Source organism: Accipiter gentilis, chromosome 4 (assembly GCF_929443795.1).
Source record: "Accipiter gentilis chromosome 4, bAccGen1.1, whole genome shotgun sequence".
NCBI lineage: Eukaryota > Metazoa > Chordata > Aves > Accipitriformes > Accipitridae > Astur > Astur gentilis.
In genome coordinates, this window is record NC_064883.1 from 42,454,662 (window position 1) to 42,477,074 (window position 22,413).

Below are 22,413 nucleotides of genomic sequence, written 5' to 3' on the forward strand. Positions count from 1 at the left end.
TTACTGCACGTGGTGCTGTCAGAGAGATGGCTATTTTGGGAGTGGAGGGTTGTAGTGAGCTGCAGATGTAACCCTGCTTCCCCCTTCCTGCTGAGCTAAACCGAACACCTTTTGGATCCTTTTCCATTGCAAAGGTTCCCGTTAAATCTCTGGGATGAGGGTACGTCAGTATTGTGCCACAGCTCTTTGCGTTCATCGAGAGAAATTTCTTGTATGATTTGTGGCTTAGCCATTGAAACTTTTACATAAGTGATAAAACTTGCCAGTCAATGCTCTTGAGAAGTGTTGGGTTTGGTAGTTGCAAGATCACTCAGTGTTTTAAGGCATTGCTCTCACCTTACCTAAACCAAGGTGCAGTCCCAGTAGTGTTATGTTAGCTTTTGGTTTTCCCTGGGGAAATTCAGAGGGCAGTTGAAGTTCTTCATTATCTCATACCCTGGATCTCAAATATGTTATGACATAACATATTCATTTATTTGCCAGTTTATTCTCTCTTGCTGTTTTCTTAATGCTTTTATAGACATGTTAAGAGCCCAATCACTTAATATTATATTGGAGGTGTTTGCTTATTTGTGCACCTGAGTATTTTGGGGACTGGTTGGGTCCTGTCATTGTGGTGATCAGAATTAGTTACATGTGTGATATACAGTTTTACTAATTATAATTTAAAAAATAACTGGTTTAGCTTTTTTAAACAGATTCTTGCCTTCTCCCCCAAGCCCATTCCTGAGCACTAATTTCTGTCCCCTTTTGCAAGGGGGTGTAAAGGGAAGGGTTGTTTTTGATCTAAACAGGTTCTCTGACCTGTTGACTGTGCAATTTTACCAATGGTTGTATGGGTCACCTGAGTAGATAGCAAGGGGTAGAGGTAGAATAGGAGGCAGGAACTCTCAAAATGAGCTTTACCTTTGAGAAAAGGGTCTGTGAGATAGTATAACTGTACCCTAAACCACAGATGTTTTACTGGGCATTTGACGTGATGGACATCTGTAGATGTCAAACGCCTCTGATGGATTTGGTTTTGTTTCTTTTCACAAAGCAGTTACTCGTGCTATAAAAGAAAAATTCAAAATACAAAACAATGTCATTTATGGAGAGCAAGTGTTTACCATTGATTTGTCAGGTAAAGTATTAATAATCTTCTATACCTATTAGATGGTGGACCCTTAACATCATAATTCCTTGATAAGGAGAAACATGCTTTCAGGAAACCCCAGCACCCCACAGCGTTAGTTACCTATGTGAATCTGTGTATCCCAAGCTTAAGACGTCAGTGAGCAAAGTCCTGCCAAGAAATCCTGCATATCAGATGGGTCTTTCCTCACTTCCTCGTGTTTAATTGCTCTGTTTGACCTGCTGAGCTGTGCCCTGCCCTTGAGTTGTATGCAGGAGTGACCTTGCCATCCCTTGGGTGGGGTTGCAGGAGGATGAACGACAGCAGGATCCAGCTGCCAGCAAGCCTTTGCTGACTTGCAAAGGGAACGTGCTCCACTGGTGTGTCTGCTGCAGTGCACGGTGATCTGGACTAGGGGAGGGTAATTGGATAATTTTTATCACACTGATCCAGACAGTGGCAAAATGATTTGTGCGTGTAGGTTTAATTTACATGGAGGTTCATCTGCATCTCTCACTAGATGGATGCATACAGCAATCTGTTTTGCCACAGGTAATTCGCAGACAGCCCTTCTAAGGGGGATGAGTTGGAAAACAGTATTTGTACCTGCCTACGAGAGCGTCTGGGTCCCTTTACTTGCTTAGAGGCTTTTGTTATGGTCCAAGTCAAGCTCTTGAGCTTCTAGCTCACTGGTCTCCTTCCTAGTATTGATTGGGACAGTCCCTGTGATGGTGTTTACTTACAAATTGATCCCTTATGCCATTTAGAATCGTGGAATCATTTAGGTTGGAATAGACCCTTAAGATCATCAAGTCCGTGCTGTCTTGGTACCTCTGCCCCTGGTATTTGGTGCATGGCCTGAATCCTGGTGGCAGTACATGTCTGTCGATGGTGTTTGCAGGTACTGAAGAAACCCAGAAGCCCTGGTTTTCTCTTCATCACCAAGCTTTTTTTCCTGTCTGGCTCTTGGAGAAAAGGCAGCATTTGTCTTCACAAGCAAGTTCTTTGACACCTGTTTTCACCTAGGTTAGTGTTGTCTAGTTCTCTGGACCACAAAAGCAAACCCAGGGCTGGTATGACATTGACCTTCTGATGAATGCAGTGGGCAGTCCAGGTTGCTGTTGGTCCAGCAGATGGGAACTTTCACTGTAACGTGTGGGCCAAGTTTGCTGTTACCCCATGCTCACATGGCAAATAGAAATGAAAAGGCGTTGTGGCCATTGAACATTACGTGCTACTCTGATGTTTGCTCTGCTCTTCATAAAGAAAAAAAAAAAAGACAGACAACTGGCAAGAGCTGTAGGAATGGATTAAGGATTACTCTAATGTAAGAAATTTTTTGTTTCCATTTAGTTAAATGAAGAAGGGTTAAAGGGGGATGAGTTTGCAGTCTGTGAATACCTGCAGAAGATGGGGGGGGATTTCTTTTAATAGAGGGGGGTCTTTAAGATACTGGGATATCAAGATCTAATGAGTAGAATATTAAGCGAGCTATACTCAAACTGTTATTGAGAGAGATATTTGTTACAGAGAGGTTATTGGCATAAGTGCATGAGCTCTTCAAACACACTTTCTGATCAGCTTTCTGAAAGAGGCTGTTTTATGTGATTCCAGGTCAAGATTGTGAGGTAGAGGCTGCTAAATGAATTTCTGTGGCCTTTGTATACAGCCAGGAAGGCTAGATCAAGTTAAGTCCTTTCTGAATTTAAGCTCCATTTAATGTATTTCGCTCTGGCTGCAGACTTGTGTAGTCTTGAGCAAGACTTTTGTCTCTCTCAGATTCCTGTCCATCAAATGAGACAAAAAAGACAGCTCATCTCTCTTTCTGTTTGACAGTTTAGCTGAAAGTCCATCAGGACAGGGACTGCCCTTTGCAGGTACTGAGTGATTTTGAGGAGGTGTCTTGGCTTTCAGTTGAGGTTCTTTCTGGTAAATGATAAATGTCATATACCAGTTAATCAAAACATTGTGTATTTTCAAAAAACAGAGAAAATGAAAGGCTGATGTCCTTTGCAGGCCAGAGTTAAGATTGTCAGTGTCATAGTCATGTAGTTCTGTGTTTCTTTCCACTGAATTTTATTACATTTAAATATTTTTGTTACTATATGTTCAAAGTCTTGCCTTTTGAAAGGGCTTTTAATGAAAGTGACAATGTTTCTGTGAGGCTTCCCATCCTCTCTTCATCCCCTCTCAGCCTTCACAGAACTCTTCCCTCTGCCCGGGGATATCCCCAGCAGTTGCATCACCTTCCAGAGAGGTGGAGGCTAGCGATGAAGGGTGCCGCTGGAATTTACACAGGCACAATGGCTGAACTGGGCTATCAACATCACGGTTGTGAAAAGCACAGTGGGATCTTTAGTGACCACAAGTGGCCACATCTGTGGTTTTACGTTGGATCCAAGCGGAAGCTTATGTGACAACATGCGGCCCCTTAGCTATATGCTCCAGCCTTGCTCAGTGATGACTCAGAGGACAATATTCTTCCCTTCTGCAACGCCCAGGATTTTTCCCTGACTTTTCCCATCCCTAGCTCTGCCTGGTGTGTGCGAGAGGCCGAAATCAGAACTTGCCATGTTTTACAAGACTCTGTTTTAATTCTGTAGGCTTTTCTGTGTGCTTCATCCAGCTGGTGCTTTTTTTTGTGTTGATGGAAGCAGCTTCATGGAACTACCGTAAGCTGCCTCTTAGTAATGACCTATTAGTGAAGCCAACAATAACAGCACTGTCTAGACCATCTGAACAGAGCTAAATTATTCCTTTGTCCCGTCTTCATTTGCTTTCTCTCCTGCCTGTTGAATTGTTTTGGGTGGTCCATGTTGACCTTCAGGCTTGCTATTTCTCCCTTGCTTCCCCCCTGTCGCCCCCTCATTCAGCAGTGAGCCTGCTGTAGTAAGACTGAAACTCCAGGTTCCTCTCTCCTGCAAGCATGCTGGAACCGAAGCCATGTAGCAGTGCCGGAAACATGTATATGAAGGGCAGAGAGATGTGTCATCTTGTGGCTTTTTAATTTAACTTCATAGTTGATTTTGCTAAGTGCTGAATGTCCTAGATTCATGTTGGTAGTGCCTGAGATCTGTGAGTCTTAACATCTTACAGAACTGAAAACTTGATGGGAGAAGGAAGCATAGTGATTTAGATATAAGATCCTGCCAAAACGGATCGGTGTACTTTAGTAAAAGTATAAAACCAACCTTCCCATGTCCACTGTAGCTCCACTGGTCATTGCTACCTGGGAATGCTCTTGGCTTACTTCTGTGTGTTCCTCTCCTCTATGTGACTGTGGATGTTTACCTTTGGGAAATTAGTATCTTTGAGACTGCTATTATATTTGGTTGGAAGTGGTCCTTGGTTGGGTGGGCTGGCAGTGTGATCGCATGAGCTTTGTCACAGGAAACTGATTTAAAAAGCACAAAATTGGGGTGTTGGTGGGAAGTAGGGAAGAAAGAAATGAGTTTTCTACTAAGGGAAATAGCTGAAAATAAAGTAAGAGCTGAGGATGGAAGAAGAGACACTGGGGTCAGAGGGAAAGTGCTAAACACAATTGATTTTTACATTTCATTTTTGTTGTCTGTGTAATCAGCTTTTTCTTTGTCCTGCTCTTCCATCATAGAAATATTCCTTGTTACATGCTGTGCTGGGGAGAGAGCAGGCTTCGTTGTACAATTCATCCTGTCAACCTACAATGCCTTAAGTGAATTTGTACAAAACGGTCCAAGTGTGAAGCTGAGCCAGAAGTTTGTTCAGGAGCAAGAACCTGCTCACGTTGCGCAAAGTCAGTGGTTTCCATAAGCCTCAGAGTCCATCTGAACTCTTGTGGCTACTTCATTGGTGTTGTGCAACTTGCAGCTGTTTTGTTCTGGAGCTGCGGCAAAGCCTGGGAAGATGTTTGCTGTGTAGTCTCAATGCTGCCTTCTCAGAAGGCTGAAGCATATTTGGGTCCTGCCAGTGCTAGATCAGGAGAAACCGATCTTGCATGTCCCTTGGGCATGGGATTCCTATTGATTCCCCCATTTTCTCCCTGGGAGAGCCATCCATCCTGCACCCTCTGCTCTCTCAAAGCAAGACAAACAGAGAGCAAGCAGCCTGTGACTCTTCTTTTGCTGGAGAAGCTTGTGAGTGGCATTTGGATTTAATTATCCAGTAAGCTTCAGTGCTTGTTTGAATTTGACTGAACTGGCTGAGCTGGCTGCTTGTTTCCATGGAACAAAGTTCTCCACCCTTCTTGGGAGTCAGCTTGGAGACCCCAAGAGCAGTAATTAGGATGGGCAAGAGGCTTAGTCTGGAAAGCATCAGTCCCTGTGCAAAGCTGTCATGGAGAGGACTGGGAAGTGTCGGTTTTGCAACCGATGATGCAAATTGTGCTTCTGCTCTGAAGTTGCTTCAGAGCATGGTGTGGGGTTTTTTTTTCCGCTTTGTTTTGAACAGTTGAGACTTTGGTCATAGTGCCTCTGAAATGGCAGTTCTCTTGGACTAAAAATGCACTGTTAAAGGTAGTTAAAAAGCTACTTAAGCACATAGAAATACATTACTTCAAGGAAATTACATATTTCTGCTTGTGCTCAAGTCATATTCTTTCACGCTCTAGCAGCAGAAAACAACGTTTCCTGCTCATATAGGGAGAAGTTTTCTTACCTTATTTTGTAGCAGTGATGGCATGGATGTGTATTTTGGTTTTTTGACAAGTAACACTTATGTTTCATAATAAAAATTATCAAATGCTCTTCAGAATGCTGTTTGGCATCAGGTTTTTAGTAGATGGAGGAACAAAGATGCTGAGTTAACAGCCTAAATACAAGAAATATCTCCTCTTTCCTCCTTTTTTTTTTTCCTTTTTTTTTTTTGGGGGGGGGCGGGGCTAGTACCTGATTCAGGACAGCTGCAGCCCAGTTTTACAAGACTGATTTTAGGCTGATTAAGTTGATGGTTGGATATTTCTGAAAATGGGCTAAATTTAAGCAGTTACTGAAAGTGAGTGCATGCTTCTCGTTTTGCTGTCTTGGGAGAGATGCAAAAGGACGCTTCTGGCAGAGATATGTAGCCTGACTTTCTAAGGAAATGTGATTTTCATAATCATGCAGGTGGGGGTTGCAGTACCAGGAATTTTTAAACCTCTATTTGATGAACTCAGAAGACCACATTGCAAAAAGTTTTGACGAAATTGATGGGTAGGTAGAGGAGGAAGACTCTGTTACTGCTTTGAGGGCAATGTAGTATAAACCCAACCTTTCCTGGACATTGGAAACCCCTCAGTGTTTAAGGAGATAACAGAAGTCCATGGGAAATTGGCCTTCCTTGCTTTGTCAATCAGTAAACAACTTGCCACAAGTTGGTTTGAGTACCCTGATTTGGTGACCTGCATAAGCCCCGTGTGGTAAGATAGGCAGTAAGGACACCCAGGTTTTCTGTACACCCTGCAGAGGTGATTTCCAATCACAGTCTCTCTGCATTTTGCAGGGTTGCTCACTTCCACCTTCCTTCCAGTGATATTATATTGGCAATCTCTTGTGACTACTGTCCATATGAGTGACAAAGTAGTGTACCCTGTAGGAATAACACTGAAGCAGTGACCCTGAATACTCACTCGTCTCTAGTGGCAATAGTGATAGGATCTACTTCAGCTCGAAGATCTGGGGTTTTTTAACGTATTCAGTGATGCCACGTGCTCAGCAGACATCCTGGCAAAAGCATGGTTCATGCTATTGCTCTCAGCTGCATGGTTAATCCTCACGGGCACCCATGGGAGGTGGTGGGAGCTGTCTGGGATTTGGTCTATGGGGCGTTTGGGCCAGTTCTTGGGGGCTGCCAGGTCTTTCTCTTGGGAGGAATGGAGGGAGCAGCTTACAGTCACTCCAGAAAACCTTGAAGTTACTCTGTCCCTGTTTGTTGGTATATTTTTTTTAATTATTATTACTGCTGACCTCCAGCAAACCCTGCTGTCCCTCCCTGGGACAGGCAGTGCTGAATCTTAAAAGTTCTGGAATATCCTTGGAGGGCACCAGTGTGTTAACCAGAGATGCATCTCCTAGCAGATGCTGCCAGGCACGTCCAGGGTGGTTTGGAGGTGGGAGAGCGGTGGTGAATCCGGTGGTTTTGCCAGCAGAAGCCCAGCTCTGCCACTGCCTGTTGAAGCCCTGTTTCCCCATGTCATTGTGGACTGTGTTTTGTGTCAGTGAGTTCAGGAAACTTTTGTTGTCTCTCGGGTTGGAAAAAAAGAAAGGGGTGAGGGATATTTTAGAGATTATAGCTTTGGTGGAAAATTCCTGGAGGGCAGTGTGTGTGGATTTTGTTTTTGTGTTTGTTTTTTTTTTTTTTAACTTGTCCTTCCCCCCCTTTCCCTTCCCCTCCACAAAAATAAGTGTTTTTTTCTTCTTTTTTGTGTTGCTTTTTTTTCCTACTACAAAATCTGTCTGGAAAACTATGCTTGTCACCAGAGGTCCCTTTTAACAACAACAACAACAAAAAACCCAAACAAAAAACCCAACCCAAACCCCAAACTATGGGAACATTCTTGTTGGGTTTTTTTTGTGTTTGGTTTGTTGGGTTTTTCTGTTGTTGTTTTTTTCCCCTGAACTAGAACTGAAAGTTACCTTTTTCTTGAGTGTTTTCTTGCAGCGTTTCAGGTTATGCTCCCTGCCACCCCTCTGGAAAAACATACCTGTGTTTTTAGTGGGTAGGGGAATGTGGAAGAGAAGACGAATTGTACTTTGATATGAATTGTATTATTTTATTAATTATATATTTAATATTTATATGTAGATATATATTTATATTGTACTTTAAATATTTATATACACACGCATTGCCTACAGGAAAACGTAGGCGTTTTCCTAATGCCTGGTGTAGGCATTAGAGCTCATTTCTGAGCTCTAAAATAAAAGTGACACTGGATTTTAAACATTTCCCCCCCATTTTTCCCCTTATTTCTTTAATGAGATGGCTCTGGGTGCACAGCACGGATGAGAATTTTTTTTCTCACATCTTTTGTTTTTTTCACAGCTTCAGTCCTGATACAACCCAGCAGGAGGAGTGGGAAAAGACAAGATGATGTATCTTGAATATATGAGGATCCAGGACATATACCTCCCTGGGGAAAGAACCTCAGTATTTGGGTCCAATCCTGGATGATTTCATATAGTTTTTGTTATCTTTCACATCTTTGTGAACTTGGAGTTAAATCTGGCTTGGCGTAGGGGTGGCTCTATCCCTGGAGACACTCAGTTTTACACAAAATGTGGTAGCTGTATTTGTATTTTTACAGTAATAGCTGCATGTGCCTGATACCTGCCTGTCTTGATTGTATCATGAGTGTGGAGCATGCAACGGGTTCTCACACCCTTCTAACAAGTGTGCTGTGCCCTAGGTCTTGATAGGGTTTTTAGTGCTTGCGGTTGGTATTTTGCAATGTAATCGTTTATAGCTGCTTTAAGAGACCACAACCATAGATGTAAAATTGTTGAAAAGGAGGAGATTGGTTTCAGATTGAATGGGTCCTTCAAAGTTTTCTAGTTACTGCAGAAACTGGAAATACCATGTGGACTCTCAGTGTGTCTTTCTCTTCTAGCCAGCATAGTTGAGTTTGTTACCTCTTCTAATGAGTTTTTTGCCCTCTCCTGTGGTTTCTCACTGGGTCTAGTTTTGAAAATCAGTTGTGGTTCTTGAGCATCTTTAAATGAAGAGGGTGGAAACGAGGAGATGAACAACTGTGTTGTACTCCATCACCTGCTGTGTGAGCTTTCTGGGTCCTGAAAGGTTTCTGTCCTGTAGAGTACCACCTTATGCCTCACAAACTGGATCCAGCCCCCTGGACAGTGCATCTGGCCTATGGGTCTCTCTCCAAAGGACCCCATGGGCAGCAGACATGGGCTATGAGCTGGAGAAGTGGTCACCCACAGTCAGCTACTGGCTTTTCTGAGGATCTGTCTCACCTGTGATGAAGAAAGCTGTATTTCCAAGACACAATGGGCTGGGAGGGACTGTGGTGTAGTTTTTGAATGCCTCTCTTAATAGGAAGGCTAGACACTGTGTCTTTTGACCCATTTGGGTTGAAAGATTGTATTTGCAATGCTGTGGTTTTACTCTGCAGTTCCAGGGGTGAGGTTGCCTTCCACACTTCAGTTGTCTCTCCTTCTTTTGCAGATGAAGAAGAAGCTCTGAACTCTATTATGAAGGATTTGGCAGCGTTGGGCAAATGTGGGGGGCTGCTGGACAACAACAGGAATAAAAACAGCGTCCACTCCAGTAAACAGGTAAGGCATTGCTTGAATCCACCCTAAACTCCAGTAGACCAAAGAGGTGGGCATGGTGCTTACCATGCTGGGAGAACAGAGTTTAAATGTTAGAACTGAAGTTAGCAAGTGCTGCAGGAGCTCAGCATGTCAGAAATAATTTTACCGAGGCATAAAATTTAGGATCCCTTTTTGAAGAGCTGTAAAGAAGCTACAGGCTTTCCCCCTATCACAGAGGAACAATGGAGGAGCAGAGAACAGTGATACTCCAAATACAGCATATAGCAATAGAGCCTGAAACTGGTTTTAAATCTCAGATCCCACCCCGAGGCACTTCTTTCTCTTGCTTAGCACTGAAAGTAGTAGAACTTGTTACAGGCTACGCAGTTTTAAGATTTGGCTTAGTCAAATGTTTCCTGTTGACAGCATTGATGAAATACAGTATTTATCATGTGCACATTTTATTTCAGATTTTTGAAAGACAGACTGCTAAATTTGAGCTGTAGACACTCAGGTTCTTTTGGGAGGAATAATGCCATTCTTATATAAGGTGTTTAAATATTAATTACTGGTGTTTATGCTCCTAAAACCAAACATTTTGGCGCTGTTGCACATTCAGAGTTGATTTGGTGAGCAAAAATGTTGTCCCTTGAGCAATGTCAGAAATTATTCGCTGACATAGGTATAGTAGCTAAAGTGGATTTAATAGCTTGTTTGTGTACGGAACAAATATTACGTGAACACGAAAGCTGTGAAGAAAGAATTCAGTTGTCAGAAAAGGAAGAAAAAAAGAAGGGGAAAAATAATTAAGAGGACTGGGATGCTGCTGGAGAAGCATGTGAGCAAATCCACTTGGAATTCTAGTGCTATGGATTAGAATAAGCTTGCAATCAACTTTGCAGTTGCTGAATGCCTAGCAAGGAAGACAACAAATTGTCATTTACTGTCGTCATGCATATTTTAATGGCACTTGTGCTACTAACAAAGAACTCTGGACGCAGAGGGGAAAGATCCTTTCCCAAATCCCTCTAGACTTCCTAGACACATGCAGACGAAAACACGTGCGCACGTAGCATGTCTGTTTTAAAGTGTGTCCTGGTGGTAGCAGCTGTCCAAGTTGAATCACTGGATTTGTGTTCAGCTCATGCTGAAATAAGTCCAAGATGTTTACAAAACTGACCAGAGAAATTCAGAGCTGGCTCTCTGCAGCTGCAGGCAAAGCAGACAATCCAGCGCAGCTTTGGATGGCTCTGAGAATAGCATTTTCTGCAAGTTGATGGGTGGGGACCGTACCAAGCCATCTTGGGTTGCTTTCAGGATAGCAAAGCTTTTTAGACTTCTCTTAAATAACATACTTGTTTTCTCACAATGGGGGAAAATCCCTGCTGTCATTTTTGAAAACTGTTGCTGTAAATGCAGCAGATGATACACAGTTAACCAGATAATTAGTCAAAAATAAGGAAAATAATAGTTTTCGTTGGCTGAATTATCTACAAAACTTTCATAAAGTTGACGTCTTGCAATCAAATTCGTATCCACCGCCCATCCACTCTGTATCTTCGTTTATAAGTCACCAATAGAGTTACGTTGTGCTCTGATATCAGCGTTAGAATTGTTGGCTGCCACTTGCGTTTAATTTTATTATATTAGGAATCAAACTTTCCTTCCCAATTACAGCATTGATGCTTGGAAAAACATTGCCTCCTTTATGAATTTTCTTTTTATCCATAAGCAGACCAGCCGTAGCTGCGTGCTCATTGTTACTTAGAGCTTTCCGATGGAGGAGATGCAAATAGTCAGCATCCTGCTTTCCTCGCGCATCCAGGGTTGAGGATTCAGACCAACAGGCCCCAGGAGATGAAGGGCGTTGGAGTATGTCGAATTGTTGCTTCACTAAATTGGACTAGCTGGAACAAGTCTGGCTTGCAGGAGGATGGGAGTCTAGTCTGCGAGGTGGGGAGTGGCCAAAGTAGGTGGAATTAGTGGGGACTTGGTTCACGTTCGCAGCTCAGAAACTTCTAATTGACTTGTTTGGGTCACTTTTACTTTTTTTTCCTTGTTTTTTAGCACAGGAATTGATTGGGGGAAAAAGATTGTTTTGGAAATGCTGTTGTCATGCCTGTGATTTGTTTTTCCTTTGGTACTTGGTGTTCCCTTTTTTTTTCTTTCTTTTTTATTTTTTTCTGTGATCACGTTGGCTGGTTGGAGCGAAGGATGCACTGCACAGTCTTCCATCTTGGAGAGGGGGAGTGAGGCATGGGGCATTTAGATGCTAAATTTTCGTCTTGGGAATCTTACTGTAGGTGTCTCTTATGAGGCCCTGCAGAAACATGCTCACATTGAAAAATTTGGGTCTGGACATTCAGTTGTTGGATTAAAAAAAAAAATAAAATCTCTTTCTCTGTGGAAAAATGCTTTTTTGAGGCATGGGAATCCTTCAGTCAATGTTCCAAATTTCCACTGAAAAACACTTTAAATAAGAATGTGTTGACTAACTAGCCTGTCCCTTTGTGGCTTGCAGCAGTTTTTTGGTCCACACAGAAACACGACCAAAGTGTTATCTCATCCTTGTCTCCTGGAGGGGTTCCTTTGTTCTCTCTTGACAGAAGTTGAAATTTGGAGCCTGCCAGATAGTATTCCTGGTAGGCCTGGGCCACACAAGAAAGTAGTCTGTGGTAGTACGTGCTACACAATATTTTTTTACCCAAAATATCGACAGTTTTGCTTCAGATCATCTTATGAAATTAACATTCTTTGGCAAATTGTGTAAAAATCTTTCTTTTTTTTAGTTTGCTTTCCTTACAAATGAGTTGAGGACTAAGGCTGAGTTTCTGGATGTCTAACGACTCATGGCAGAACAAGCTGGAAATGAGAACAGCAATATCTGGTGCACGGTGTGGATGAGTTTCCTCCCTTAGATTATCCAGGCAGCTGGCAGCAGATGTGATGGCTGAACTTGAATCTCCTGAGTCCTGGTCAGGTGCGTCAGCCACCACGTGATGCTGCCTTTCTGGCTTGTGAGAAAACAGGGTAGAGGGATAGGGATGGACACTTTTTTCCTTCTGGATGCGAGTCACAATCTAAAAGGGAGCCGTTCTTTGGGAGCAGAGGGATCATCCTGGCATTATTCCTGGTGCATCCTCTGCACTATTATTCCTCCATTATTCCTTTTATCACTCCATTATTCCTCGTGCATCCTCTGGCATGGCTGGAAGGAGTCCTTTCAGGCAGTCTCCTGGACTGAACAGACAAAGGAATTTGTTTATAGCAGTGGCTCTGAAGAGGGGAAGGAGGAGACAGCAGAATAAAGATCTGCACTGTGATCACTAAGGAAAAAGATGAGTGGAATAAGAAGGGAAACCACAAAGAATTAGAAATCCTAAACAAAAGCATGGAGGAGAAAGGAGCAATTATATTAACATTTATTTTGCATCTGTCTATTTATGTGCAAATCCATTTATTTACATAAATAGCACTTGGCAACTCGCAGCATGAAGTTGGTTGTCAGTGCTGCATTTCAGTCTAATGACAAGGCATTGGTGTGGGCCTCTATCACAGCTGATGACAGCTAGCAATTCCTCTGGCACATTAATTTTGATTGCAAGTTCCCCCATGGCAACGAAGTCCAATACTTGCAAGGAACGTTTTCCCATGCACAACAAATGTCAGACTGACCTAAAAGTTGTTCTTTTAGTAAATTACCTCCGGATTCTCTTTTCTTTGGCAAGTTCGATGCAGGACAAGGCTTGCTCGTAACTAGAATAAAATACAGCTCATGTTCTAGGGCTCTCTGTTTATAGGTTTTCAAGCAGCCTAAAAGGAGTTTGGCTTTATCACATCTGTTTTACTGTTGGGGAATATGATGAGGGTCCATAAGTATCACCTTGAAGATGGGAGTCTCTATGAGGAGATCTGCAGGGATTGCCCCACCTGGGGAGCAGAAGCAAGGGACCAAGAGGGGAGCAGCACCGGTTGGGAAAGGCTTGGCTGGAGATGGCAAAGGCAGTGGAGTCACAAGGATTTGGGGAAGAGGCTTTCCCTTGTCTGTGTGTGGAGCTGACTTGGGTGCTAAGAGAGTAATACCAAGGAGAAATCCAGCTGGAAAAAAAGCTATTCCCTGCCAGGTAGGTGGTTTTGGATAAACATTTTGAAGCCTATGATTTCTGCTGCTGTATAAACCAAAAATATCTGTAACAGGGAGCAATGAACCCTCTAGACATCATCTTTCCACTTGCCTCTGAGCTGCTCACGTGCTGGGCTTGCTTTTTCAGAGGAAAAGAGCTGTAAGGATCCAGGGGGACCAGGATATCTTGTAGCTTCCACCCACTGAGAGGAGAAGGGGGCAATCCCAGACAAACCCCTTTCTGTCTGGTTGCTGAATAACCCAAAGTGCGTGGGGGTTCTGTGCAGATAATTCCTAATGATGCAGATTAGTCATCTCCTATTGCGGTTTAGGGACGTGGTCCAGCTGTCTGGCTTGTAACGAACATCCCGTTGCTAAAAGCAGGGGCGAGCACAGGATTAATGCAAACAACGTGCACATCGGGGAGGTGCAGAAGTCCCCTCAGCCTGCCCCTGTGGTGCTGATTTCTCTTGGCCGAAGCCAGAAGTTGAGGAGAAATCCCACCGCTTTGTGGCTTTGTACAAAGGAGTAACTAGAGCACTAATGCTTTAACGCCGCACAGCTCAGCGGGGTTTTCTCATTGTTTCCTAATCCAACAAGTAGAAAATAAGAGAAGTGAATATAATCCCTCTGTTTACCCTCCAGCATGCAGAAATGGGTCTCCTTCATTGCCCCTATTTTACCCGGGGGGAAACTGAGGCAAAGTAAGCGTCCAAGGTCTCGTGGGTGGGTAAGAGCAAAGCTGGAATGAGCTCCTCTTGGTGCAGCGCTGAAGGGATGCGGAGGCCCCTTGTGATGATTTTTCCTGCCTTTCTTGACCTCAGAAGGGTTAATGCTGGAGTTGGAGGCTTTGTCCCAGGTGGTTTGTGAGGCAACCATGGATTTGGATGGAAGGAGTGATCCAAAGGCCCTGTCCCTGTGGTGTCTCAGCATGGGCAAAGCTGTCCTCTGCTTAGGTTTGACAAAAGCAGCTTTAAAAGCTAGCCACAGAGGTGGAGTCTGACCAGAATGCTGTTTCTGACAGCAGCTGAATTTGGGAGGAGGAGGGGATGTGATGGGGGTAGTCCTTGAACTGGGATTTTACAGGGTGGCAGCTTTAGGTGCTTCAGCTCTCGGTGCCATGCTAGCGCACGGGCAGACGTGGAGGTGCAGGGATGTCCCCTCTGCTGGGTCCCTGCCTGCAGTCGGGGGCATTGAGGAGATGCAGCGAGGGCGTCCCTGTGCCGTCGGACACCCTTCTCCGCAGACATTGCTCAGCGTGGACCCGTACCCTGATGTGATCGACCTCTGGGTGTTCGGCACCTTCTGTTCCTCCGAAGCTGCTTCCATTTTAGGCCTAACCGCATGTTTTCTTGCTCTCCGTGTGTGCTTTTATTACAAACAGCAGTCAGCTCTTCAGGGATCTCTGTATAAGATCATGATTCACCTCATTTGGAAACACTTTTTCCATTTTTTCCCAACGTTTTGCTTAATCTAAACCAGGGCGCAGGGCTGCTTGCTCCAGCTCTGGGGGCCGAGGTTGGCCGAGCCTGCCAGGATGCGTGGTCCCCAGCCGAGCAGGCAGAAGCAGTTGCCCCCTTCCCCCCCCATCTCAGTTCCCATCAGCGCTTCCTCTGAAGCTCGGCAGTTGTGGTCTTTTTTCGTGAAATTAGAAGTTTTGAGGAAGGAGCTAAAAATACCTCAAGGAAAGCCTGGAAAGATGGTGATGGGTTTGTGGCCACGACGGTGGCTTTGCTTTTTCCTTTCTGAGGCGGATGGCAAGAAAGAGTAAAATACTATTTGTTAGTGGGGCTGGAGGAAATGCCGGTGCAAGTATCTTGGAGAAGAAATTATTCCAGAAACGAAGGGAATTACTGTGGTATTTCCTGTCAGGGTTGTCGCTTATTTTGTTTGTGTCGCAGCAGGGCCTACAGGCGCCAGCCGAGACGTGGGCTGCTCTGTGCCCCATGTCGTACGGAAATGCACATGAAGAGCGAAAGTTGCTCAGTACATACAACCCGGGAGATCAAACATCTAAATTTTATGCTTGGCTCTGCCACTCTGCTTCATAGAATGAATCACAGAATGGTTTGGGTTGGAAGGACCTTTAAAGAGCATCTAGTTCCAACCCCCCTGCCATGGGCAGGGAAATCTTTCATTAGACCTGGTTGCTCGACACCCCATCCAACCCGGCCTTGAACATGTTCAGATGATGGGCCATCCACAGCTTCTCTGGGCAACCTGTTCCAGTGTCTTACCAACCTCATAATTTTTTTTTCCTTATATCCAATGTAAATGCAGCCTCTTGCAGTTTAAAACGGTTGCCCCCAGGCTGGGCTTTTCCTTCACACGCTTAGGAAAAGCACTTCGCACCTCAGTTTCTTCTGCTTGCTCCTGTTACCTGCCTCAGCTTTCATAACATTCCATGAAACTGTCAATGAAATCCTCTGGTGGAGCTCAGTGTTGAAGGCTGGTGCCTTGTGGCATGGCCTTACCCGTCTCCTCCACCGTATTTAACACACGCCCGTCTTGGATGTCTCAGCTTGTTCTCCTACAGCGACTGATGACCTCTTGATTGCAGGGGGAACAAGGCTGCCATTAACCTCAGTTAACATCTGATGGCAGGGAGGGTAAATAGCATGACTTGGATTGTGCAAGGAGTCGCCCCTGTTGTCTTCATTCCTCACAAAATTGCAGAAGTGAGTAGGACCTGGCAGCTTCCCCAACCTGCCCTCAAGCACTTGTACGTTGTGTTGAGGACCTTACAGAGAAGATGCTGATCCTGCCTTCCCCTCAATCATGCATTTGAGACGCTGGGTGCAGACCTGCATGAGATTTTGCTCCAGCACTTGGCAGTGCCCCAGACTCCCTGTGTAATCTCAAACCGGTTGCTCCAAACCAGATTTCCATGGGTGTAAAAAATCATAGCCTGCTCCAGCATTTAGGAAGTGCTTTGCGTCCCCCTGGGGCTTCCTAGTGCTTTGGGCACTGCCCACTTCTTTTTTTTTTTTTTTTATTTTTTTTTTTTTTTTATTAAGGAAAAAAGGTATTTATTGCTGATAGAAGTGATGAATTCAGCTTTACTGTGGGTCAAAACATGAGCAAGCCAAGGGAAGACTGAAAAATAAAACTGTAAGCAACTTCTCAGACTACAGATAAATATATATTCATCCCTCTTCCAAATGCTTGTAAGCTTAAGGTCTTGGTTTCTTTGAGGAAGGTGAGAGGTTAATGTGTTTTATATCGGGGGGGGGGGGGGGAAATCAATCTAATTAACAAATGTAGTCGGTTTTCATTTCCCTATTGCAGCCGGTGTGTTTATTGCTCTACTCAGAAGCAGAACGGAGCAGTGTGGGGCAGCTGGCTTACTTCTGTTGGCTTCTGGCCACAGCACATCAACCCTGTTGTTGATGTAGAAGAAAAGGATGCAGGAGGGTCGTGGCTCATTTTTTTTCTCCTTTTCTTTTCTCTCTCTGGAGCTTTATATGAGTGTTTTGACATTTTTCCAGCCACAAGCTGTTTTTCAAAACTTATTTGTCTGCGAAATTTGTGTTGCTCAGCATAAACAGGCGTTGTGTGCTATATCCCAGCTCGGTGCAGCATTTGGGTCTGCACCGAAAGTGAAACCTGTGTTTTGAAAGGTTTCCTGCAGCGAGGCTGGAGCTGCGTGAGCTTTTCCCCTTACACGTCCTGCTCCTTTGTAAGGAGAAACCTCGAAAGTTCTTTTCCCTGATTTTTTCCCTTACTTTAGAGAAGGGCTTTGTGGAGCTACATGCAGTGAACCCACAACAGCTGATTTACTGCCAGCATCCGGGAGGGGTGAATCAGCCAGGCCCTGTTCAGAGAGGCACATGCAAATAAAAATTGGCATAAAAGAGCCCATATGTTTTTTTCCTTTTCCAACACAGATAATCCAAGGTGGAAATCCCACCTGTATTTGCCTGTCTCTCTAGAATGATTTTGACCTTCAACACTAGGTTGGTTATGAGTATCCCTTCTCCGTTTGAATTTTGGACTGGTTTAGAGTTAGTTTGGTTTCTTTACGAGTTGGGCCTGTTCTAGAATTGAACCTGGAGTTTGTCCAAAAGTTGTGGGTCTGGAGAACTGGCTGTAGACACTGAGGTGATGTAACTGCCTGTTTAGCACAGGCCTGTAACACTGCTGGAGTGCCCCATTTGGTGACTGTCCTGGCACTGGTTCTTCCCAGCCTTTCTGGAAACACAGAAAATGCCACAAGTAGAACTAAAAAGGATGTGTTTTGGATGATCCAACATGCTTACCCTGAATCTGCTGGGTTTTTTTTTTTCAAGCTTTTCAACCACATTGCCTCCAGCCTTGACTTCCTGAAGTTCGGTGGGTGTTTGCAGAACTCAAGGAGTTGTCAGTTTAAAAATAAACCTAAGGACACCCGTCCAGCTCATTTTCCTCATTAGAGACAAAGCTGTTTCACTGTGGCTCTGCTTTCCCTCTGAGAGGATGGAAAGTGTGCCTTCACATGTTGGCAATCCAGGGTGAGAGATAAGGCCCTTGCTCAGGAAGGGCTGTCACCCACCCATTCGGGGATTATCCCTGTGAAATGCAGGCGGCACAGGACCGATTCCTCCCTCGTGTTACACCTTGGAGGGAGGTGGAAGCACTTTTTTCTCCATGGGAAGAAAACTACTGTTTGAGGAGGCTTGTGTGCACTAGTGGGGGCAGAGCCCTGGTTAACTGGGGTGACTAAACCTGGTCTGAGAAGTAAAGAGGGTTTTGATCTGCCTTGGAGACCATTGGAAAGTCCTGGCATGAGCCAAGGGGTGCTAGAGGGGTGCTTGGCTCAGGCTCGGTCTGAGAAGCTGAATGAATGAAAAGGCTCCTTGTGGTCTTGATTGCTGTGAAATATGCACAAATAGAGGATGGGAGAAGTGGCTTTTACTAGTCCCTGCACAGCTGTGTGCCCAGTCTGCCTGTGACTCCATTGGCTCTTCTTTGGGGAAATTTAATGATTTCTCTTGAGGTGAGCAACAAGTCAGTTCAGGGTGGGCATTTACTGTGTATAGTGTAGGGATGCCTGATACGCTTTGCATTTTGTAGCTCCTAACAGAATAACAGCCAGCCCCACCACCACACTAGCACTGTTGGCTTTTAAAATCCAAGACTGTCTCTCCACTTCCATTATAGGATGCTTGCTTTTACTTCTTATTTCTTTGCCTCAAATATTCTTGTGTTCTCTATTAAACATCCTCTGGGCTTTGCTTTTGGGTTTCCAACAGAAAAGTACTGGGGTAAAACCGTGGGGAGCGCTGAAGATGGACAGACATCAGACACTTAACATGTTTGCCTCTTTGATAATAGTGCCTTGTTCCCAACTGAGTTCAGAGCATTTGCAATTTTCCACTTTTATTAATGCATTTTATTAAAACTAACACTTATACAGATGAATCAGTGTCATCTGGTCAAAAACTAAGGTCTTCTGTAAACAAGCACATTTATCAGCAACGTGGAGTTTCCTCAAAGTCCACAAGTCCAGCAGGTAGCTTGGCCCTAAATAGACCAGATGCCCGCTGGAGTTAAGGGAGTCTCCCTGAGAACTCCCATCAGCTTTGGATCTGTGAGTCAATCTGGGATGCAGTTTAGGACTTAACCATTTTCTGCTTTTTCTTTCAGCAGCGAAATGTCAGGATCAAGTTTGAATACGAAGGAGAAAAAAGGTATGTACCCAACCCACTCCCTGACATGTACAGGGGCAAATTACCTTTTTTTTTTTTTCTTTTTTTTTACCCAACATTGTTCTACTGACTTCAACCAGCTGCAGGTGAGCTCACAGCAGGTTTTGTTCTCCTAAAATCAACTACAGTTTTATATGCAAGAGCCTTGCCTCGTCATCCTATTTGCCACAAGTACCTCCTGGGATTTGCACACAGGCAAAGTGGTTCGAAGCTGGAAGTCATTAAGTGCCTCTTACCAGGGGTATAGGGTGCATGCTTGAATCCTTTTCTCTTTTTAATTCTTGAGCCCTGCTGAACCACAGCTGAGCTGCAACTCTACAGAAATGCATCCTTTGATTAGCAGCCTATGACACTTACTTAAGATAACCAGATTTTGGGCATGGGTCCCATAAAAATAGAGCTGGGAGTTAAAGCTTGCCCGCCCTTCCCTGCTTGACATTTTCATGGAAGGTGTCACTGAGCTTGGTGCTTAGTGACTGTGGCAGGGCAGGACACAGGGCTGGAAACTCACAGGCTGATGGTCCAAGTTGCATGTTAAAGCCAAAGAAAATTTAAGTCATGTTATCGTAGGGCTGGACTGTACCTGCTGATGTGTACCTGTAGAGCTGCTGCATGTGATGGTGCAAGAGAGTCACAGGATGCCAAAGTGCATCGTTCTCTCTTACATCCCTCTGCTCTACTCAGAGCCACTTGCTGAAAGTGGAGATGATAAATCACTGACCAGTGCCTCATCCTGCGTCTTCTCCAGTGAAGGCCTGCTGGACTGACTTCTTTTCCACCCGTACTTCACAGCAGGGGGAGGAGCAGAGGGGCTGCACTAGGATTTTTGGTAGATGTTCTTGCAGAGTAGGTCAAGTCCCCTCTTGGGCATAGCAGACGAGCAGCATTTCTATGAGTGTAAAAGCAAGGAACAAGCTTTATGCTTCATGATGGAGGAGTATGGGTCCTTTCTTCTGAATTGTCAGTCTAATCCCAAGTTCCAGTATGCTTCTACTAAATTGAGACTATTGTTGTTATTTGTTTGTCTATACAGGATTATCCAGTTTCCAAGACCAGTCAAATTCAAAGAAGTGGTGCAGAAGGTCACGGATGCTTTTGGACAGACGATGGACTTAGTCTGTGTGAACAATGAGGTACTCTTCTCCTTACTGCTAAGGGGGAGTTTTAGGGTGCCTGGTGCCCACTTCAGAATTGAGCAGTGGTTTGTTCTTAAGGCCCTAATTTAGTGTTGTACGTGGATGTAGAGAAAAAAAATCTTAATTTGTGGCTCCCAGCTAGTGAACGTGCAAGAGCTGTGGTCTGGACAAAGCTCAGTTGGATTCTCAGACTCCAAGCCGTGCTTTTCCCTTCTCAAAACTATTTCAATTAAGGCCTGTTAAATGGTGACACAGGAACATTGTCTTTCCCCCAGAAGAACAAATCCCCCTAACTCAAACAGGGGGAGGGATCAAGTAACTGAGATGATGGAGACATTGTCAGTTCAGCCATGCAGTCAGCAGTAGTAGATGTTTTCCCATTAACACCCTTGAGGCAATAGGGCCAACTTTCAGAGTGTGTCTGGCTGGCGAGAGCACACAAAAGGCAGGGAGGAGAACAGCCGAGACCAAATGGCTGTCCTGAGAGCCACACAAAGTGTCTGTAGGCTACTGCATGTTTGGTTTGGATATGAAGCCTTCCCATCTTCGGGGCAGTTGCAGGAGCATGAAGTCCAGAGCGTGAGGGACAGTGCTGCTAACACAGCGTACTTTTATCTAGCACTGACTTTGTTTCACCCCAAAACCCCAGAACCATGTGCATGTTCTTGTGGTTAGGTCTGCAGTGAAATGTGCATCACTGAAGGTTCCTCTAGCAAGTTCTGTGGCCACATACAATCAGCCAAGAAACCCTCCTTCTGTGATCCTTGCATTTCAAGGCTTGAAGACCTTTCTTCTCCAGCCTTCTTCATAACATAGGCCACTGTGTTTTTCCAGCTTTTTCTTTGAGCCCAGCACTGTGTCTGAAAGGAGGGTACTGATGAGGGCCTTTATGTCCTGGTTTCTGCTGGGATAGAATTAATTCTCTCCTCCATCCCACTGAGTGGGGGGCAGTGAGCGAGCAGCTTCATAGTGCTTAGTTGCCAGCTGGGGTTAAACCACAACAACCTAGAAGGGGGCAATCCTTGGCATCTGTTTTGGCATGCTGAGTGTTTTCTTGTGAGGCATCTTGCCATAAGCTGGGCAGGCATCTGGAGCCACTGGACTCTCAAGGTGGGTTTGGCTTTGGGAAGGAGGAGAGGGTCAGATGACAAATAGGTGGACTTTTAAAGACAAATTCTTTTGGATCTGTCCTGACAGCTTGCTTGTTAAAAGTATTAACTGCAAGTGACTAAGAGCCTTTCATTAAGGTATGAATGGAGAGAGAGGTTGTGATCAGAGCTGTCTTTTTATTTTCCTTTTTTTTTCTTCTTTTTTTCTATTTTTTCTCCCTTCTGTTTCAATGGAGATTTGATCCACAAAAAAGTTGCTATTCTTTTATAATAGGGACCTCGTGATACCAAAGTGTCCACTGGGTTTTTGCTTTGAATGCAGTCCGGTTTCTAATCTTGGGCATTCTCTGACAACCCTCCTGGGAGAAGCCTGCCATTGAATTCTCCAGGAATGACTCATTTCATTCCAGGTTTCTTTCCACTGGAAGAGGAATTTTTTCCAACAGCAGCAAACAGAAGCTTAAATAATGCATTTTATCCCATGTTAGAGACTGTCTTCCTGGGCATGTGCACAGAACATAGCAGGACCATGAGCAGGCATTTGGTAACTCCTAACTTCTTATGGTTGAGGACGACTTTCAGTGTTTTGTTTTTCTATACATAAAAATTCCTCCTTGTGAGGACCTGTATCTTTGCGCAGAGGTCTGAGCAGTAGTAATTCAGGATTGTTATTGTGGAAACACTATAAACAGACAAAAGTGATCTTTGGGGAGGTAGCCTACATGTCCACATGGTGACACACCAGCATCTGGCTCCTAGCGCATTCTGGGTCAGGTTTTTGTTTCATGACTGCACATCTCAGAGGTAGCCTGATCCCAGACTCGTTACAATTAAATGTTTCACCCTTTCTTCATGCTCAAAGGGAACTGTGCAGTAATTCTTTGTTGCTATCAGATGTTTCTCCTGCAGTAGCACCTTGTAGACCAAAATTACACCGAGGTCAACAGGCCCCTACAAAAGCTCACTAAATGTCAGTGTCTGTCCCGGTGAAGCAGGAGTCCTGAAGCCAGGATCAGCAA

The 22,413-nt window shown here is 44.4% G+C and overlaps 1 protein-coding gene across 2 annotated transcripts in view; it reads left to right on the plus strand.

Annotated features, from left to right (window-relative positions):
* The window catches only part of LOC126037884 (mitogen-activated protein kinase kinase kinase 3-like), an 83,811-nt gene that overhangs the window by 29,516 nt on the left and 31,882 nt on the right, over positions 1-22,413 (plus strand). For both annotated transcript variants that reach the window (XM_049798787.1, XM_049798788.1), the window contains exons 3-5: positions 9,251-9,360; positions 19,088-19,131; positions 20,183-20,282. In XM_049798787.1, the coding sequence (XP_049654744.1) occupies positions 9,251-9,360; positions 19,088-19,131; positions 20,183-20,282 (254 nt within the window). The remainder of the gene's footprint in view (positions 1-9,250; positions 9,361-19,087; positions 19,132-20,182; positions 20,283-22,413) is intronic.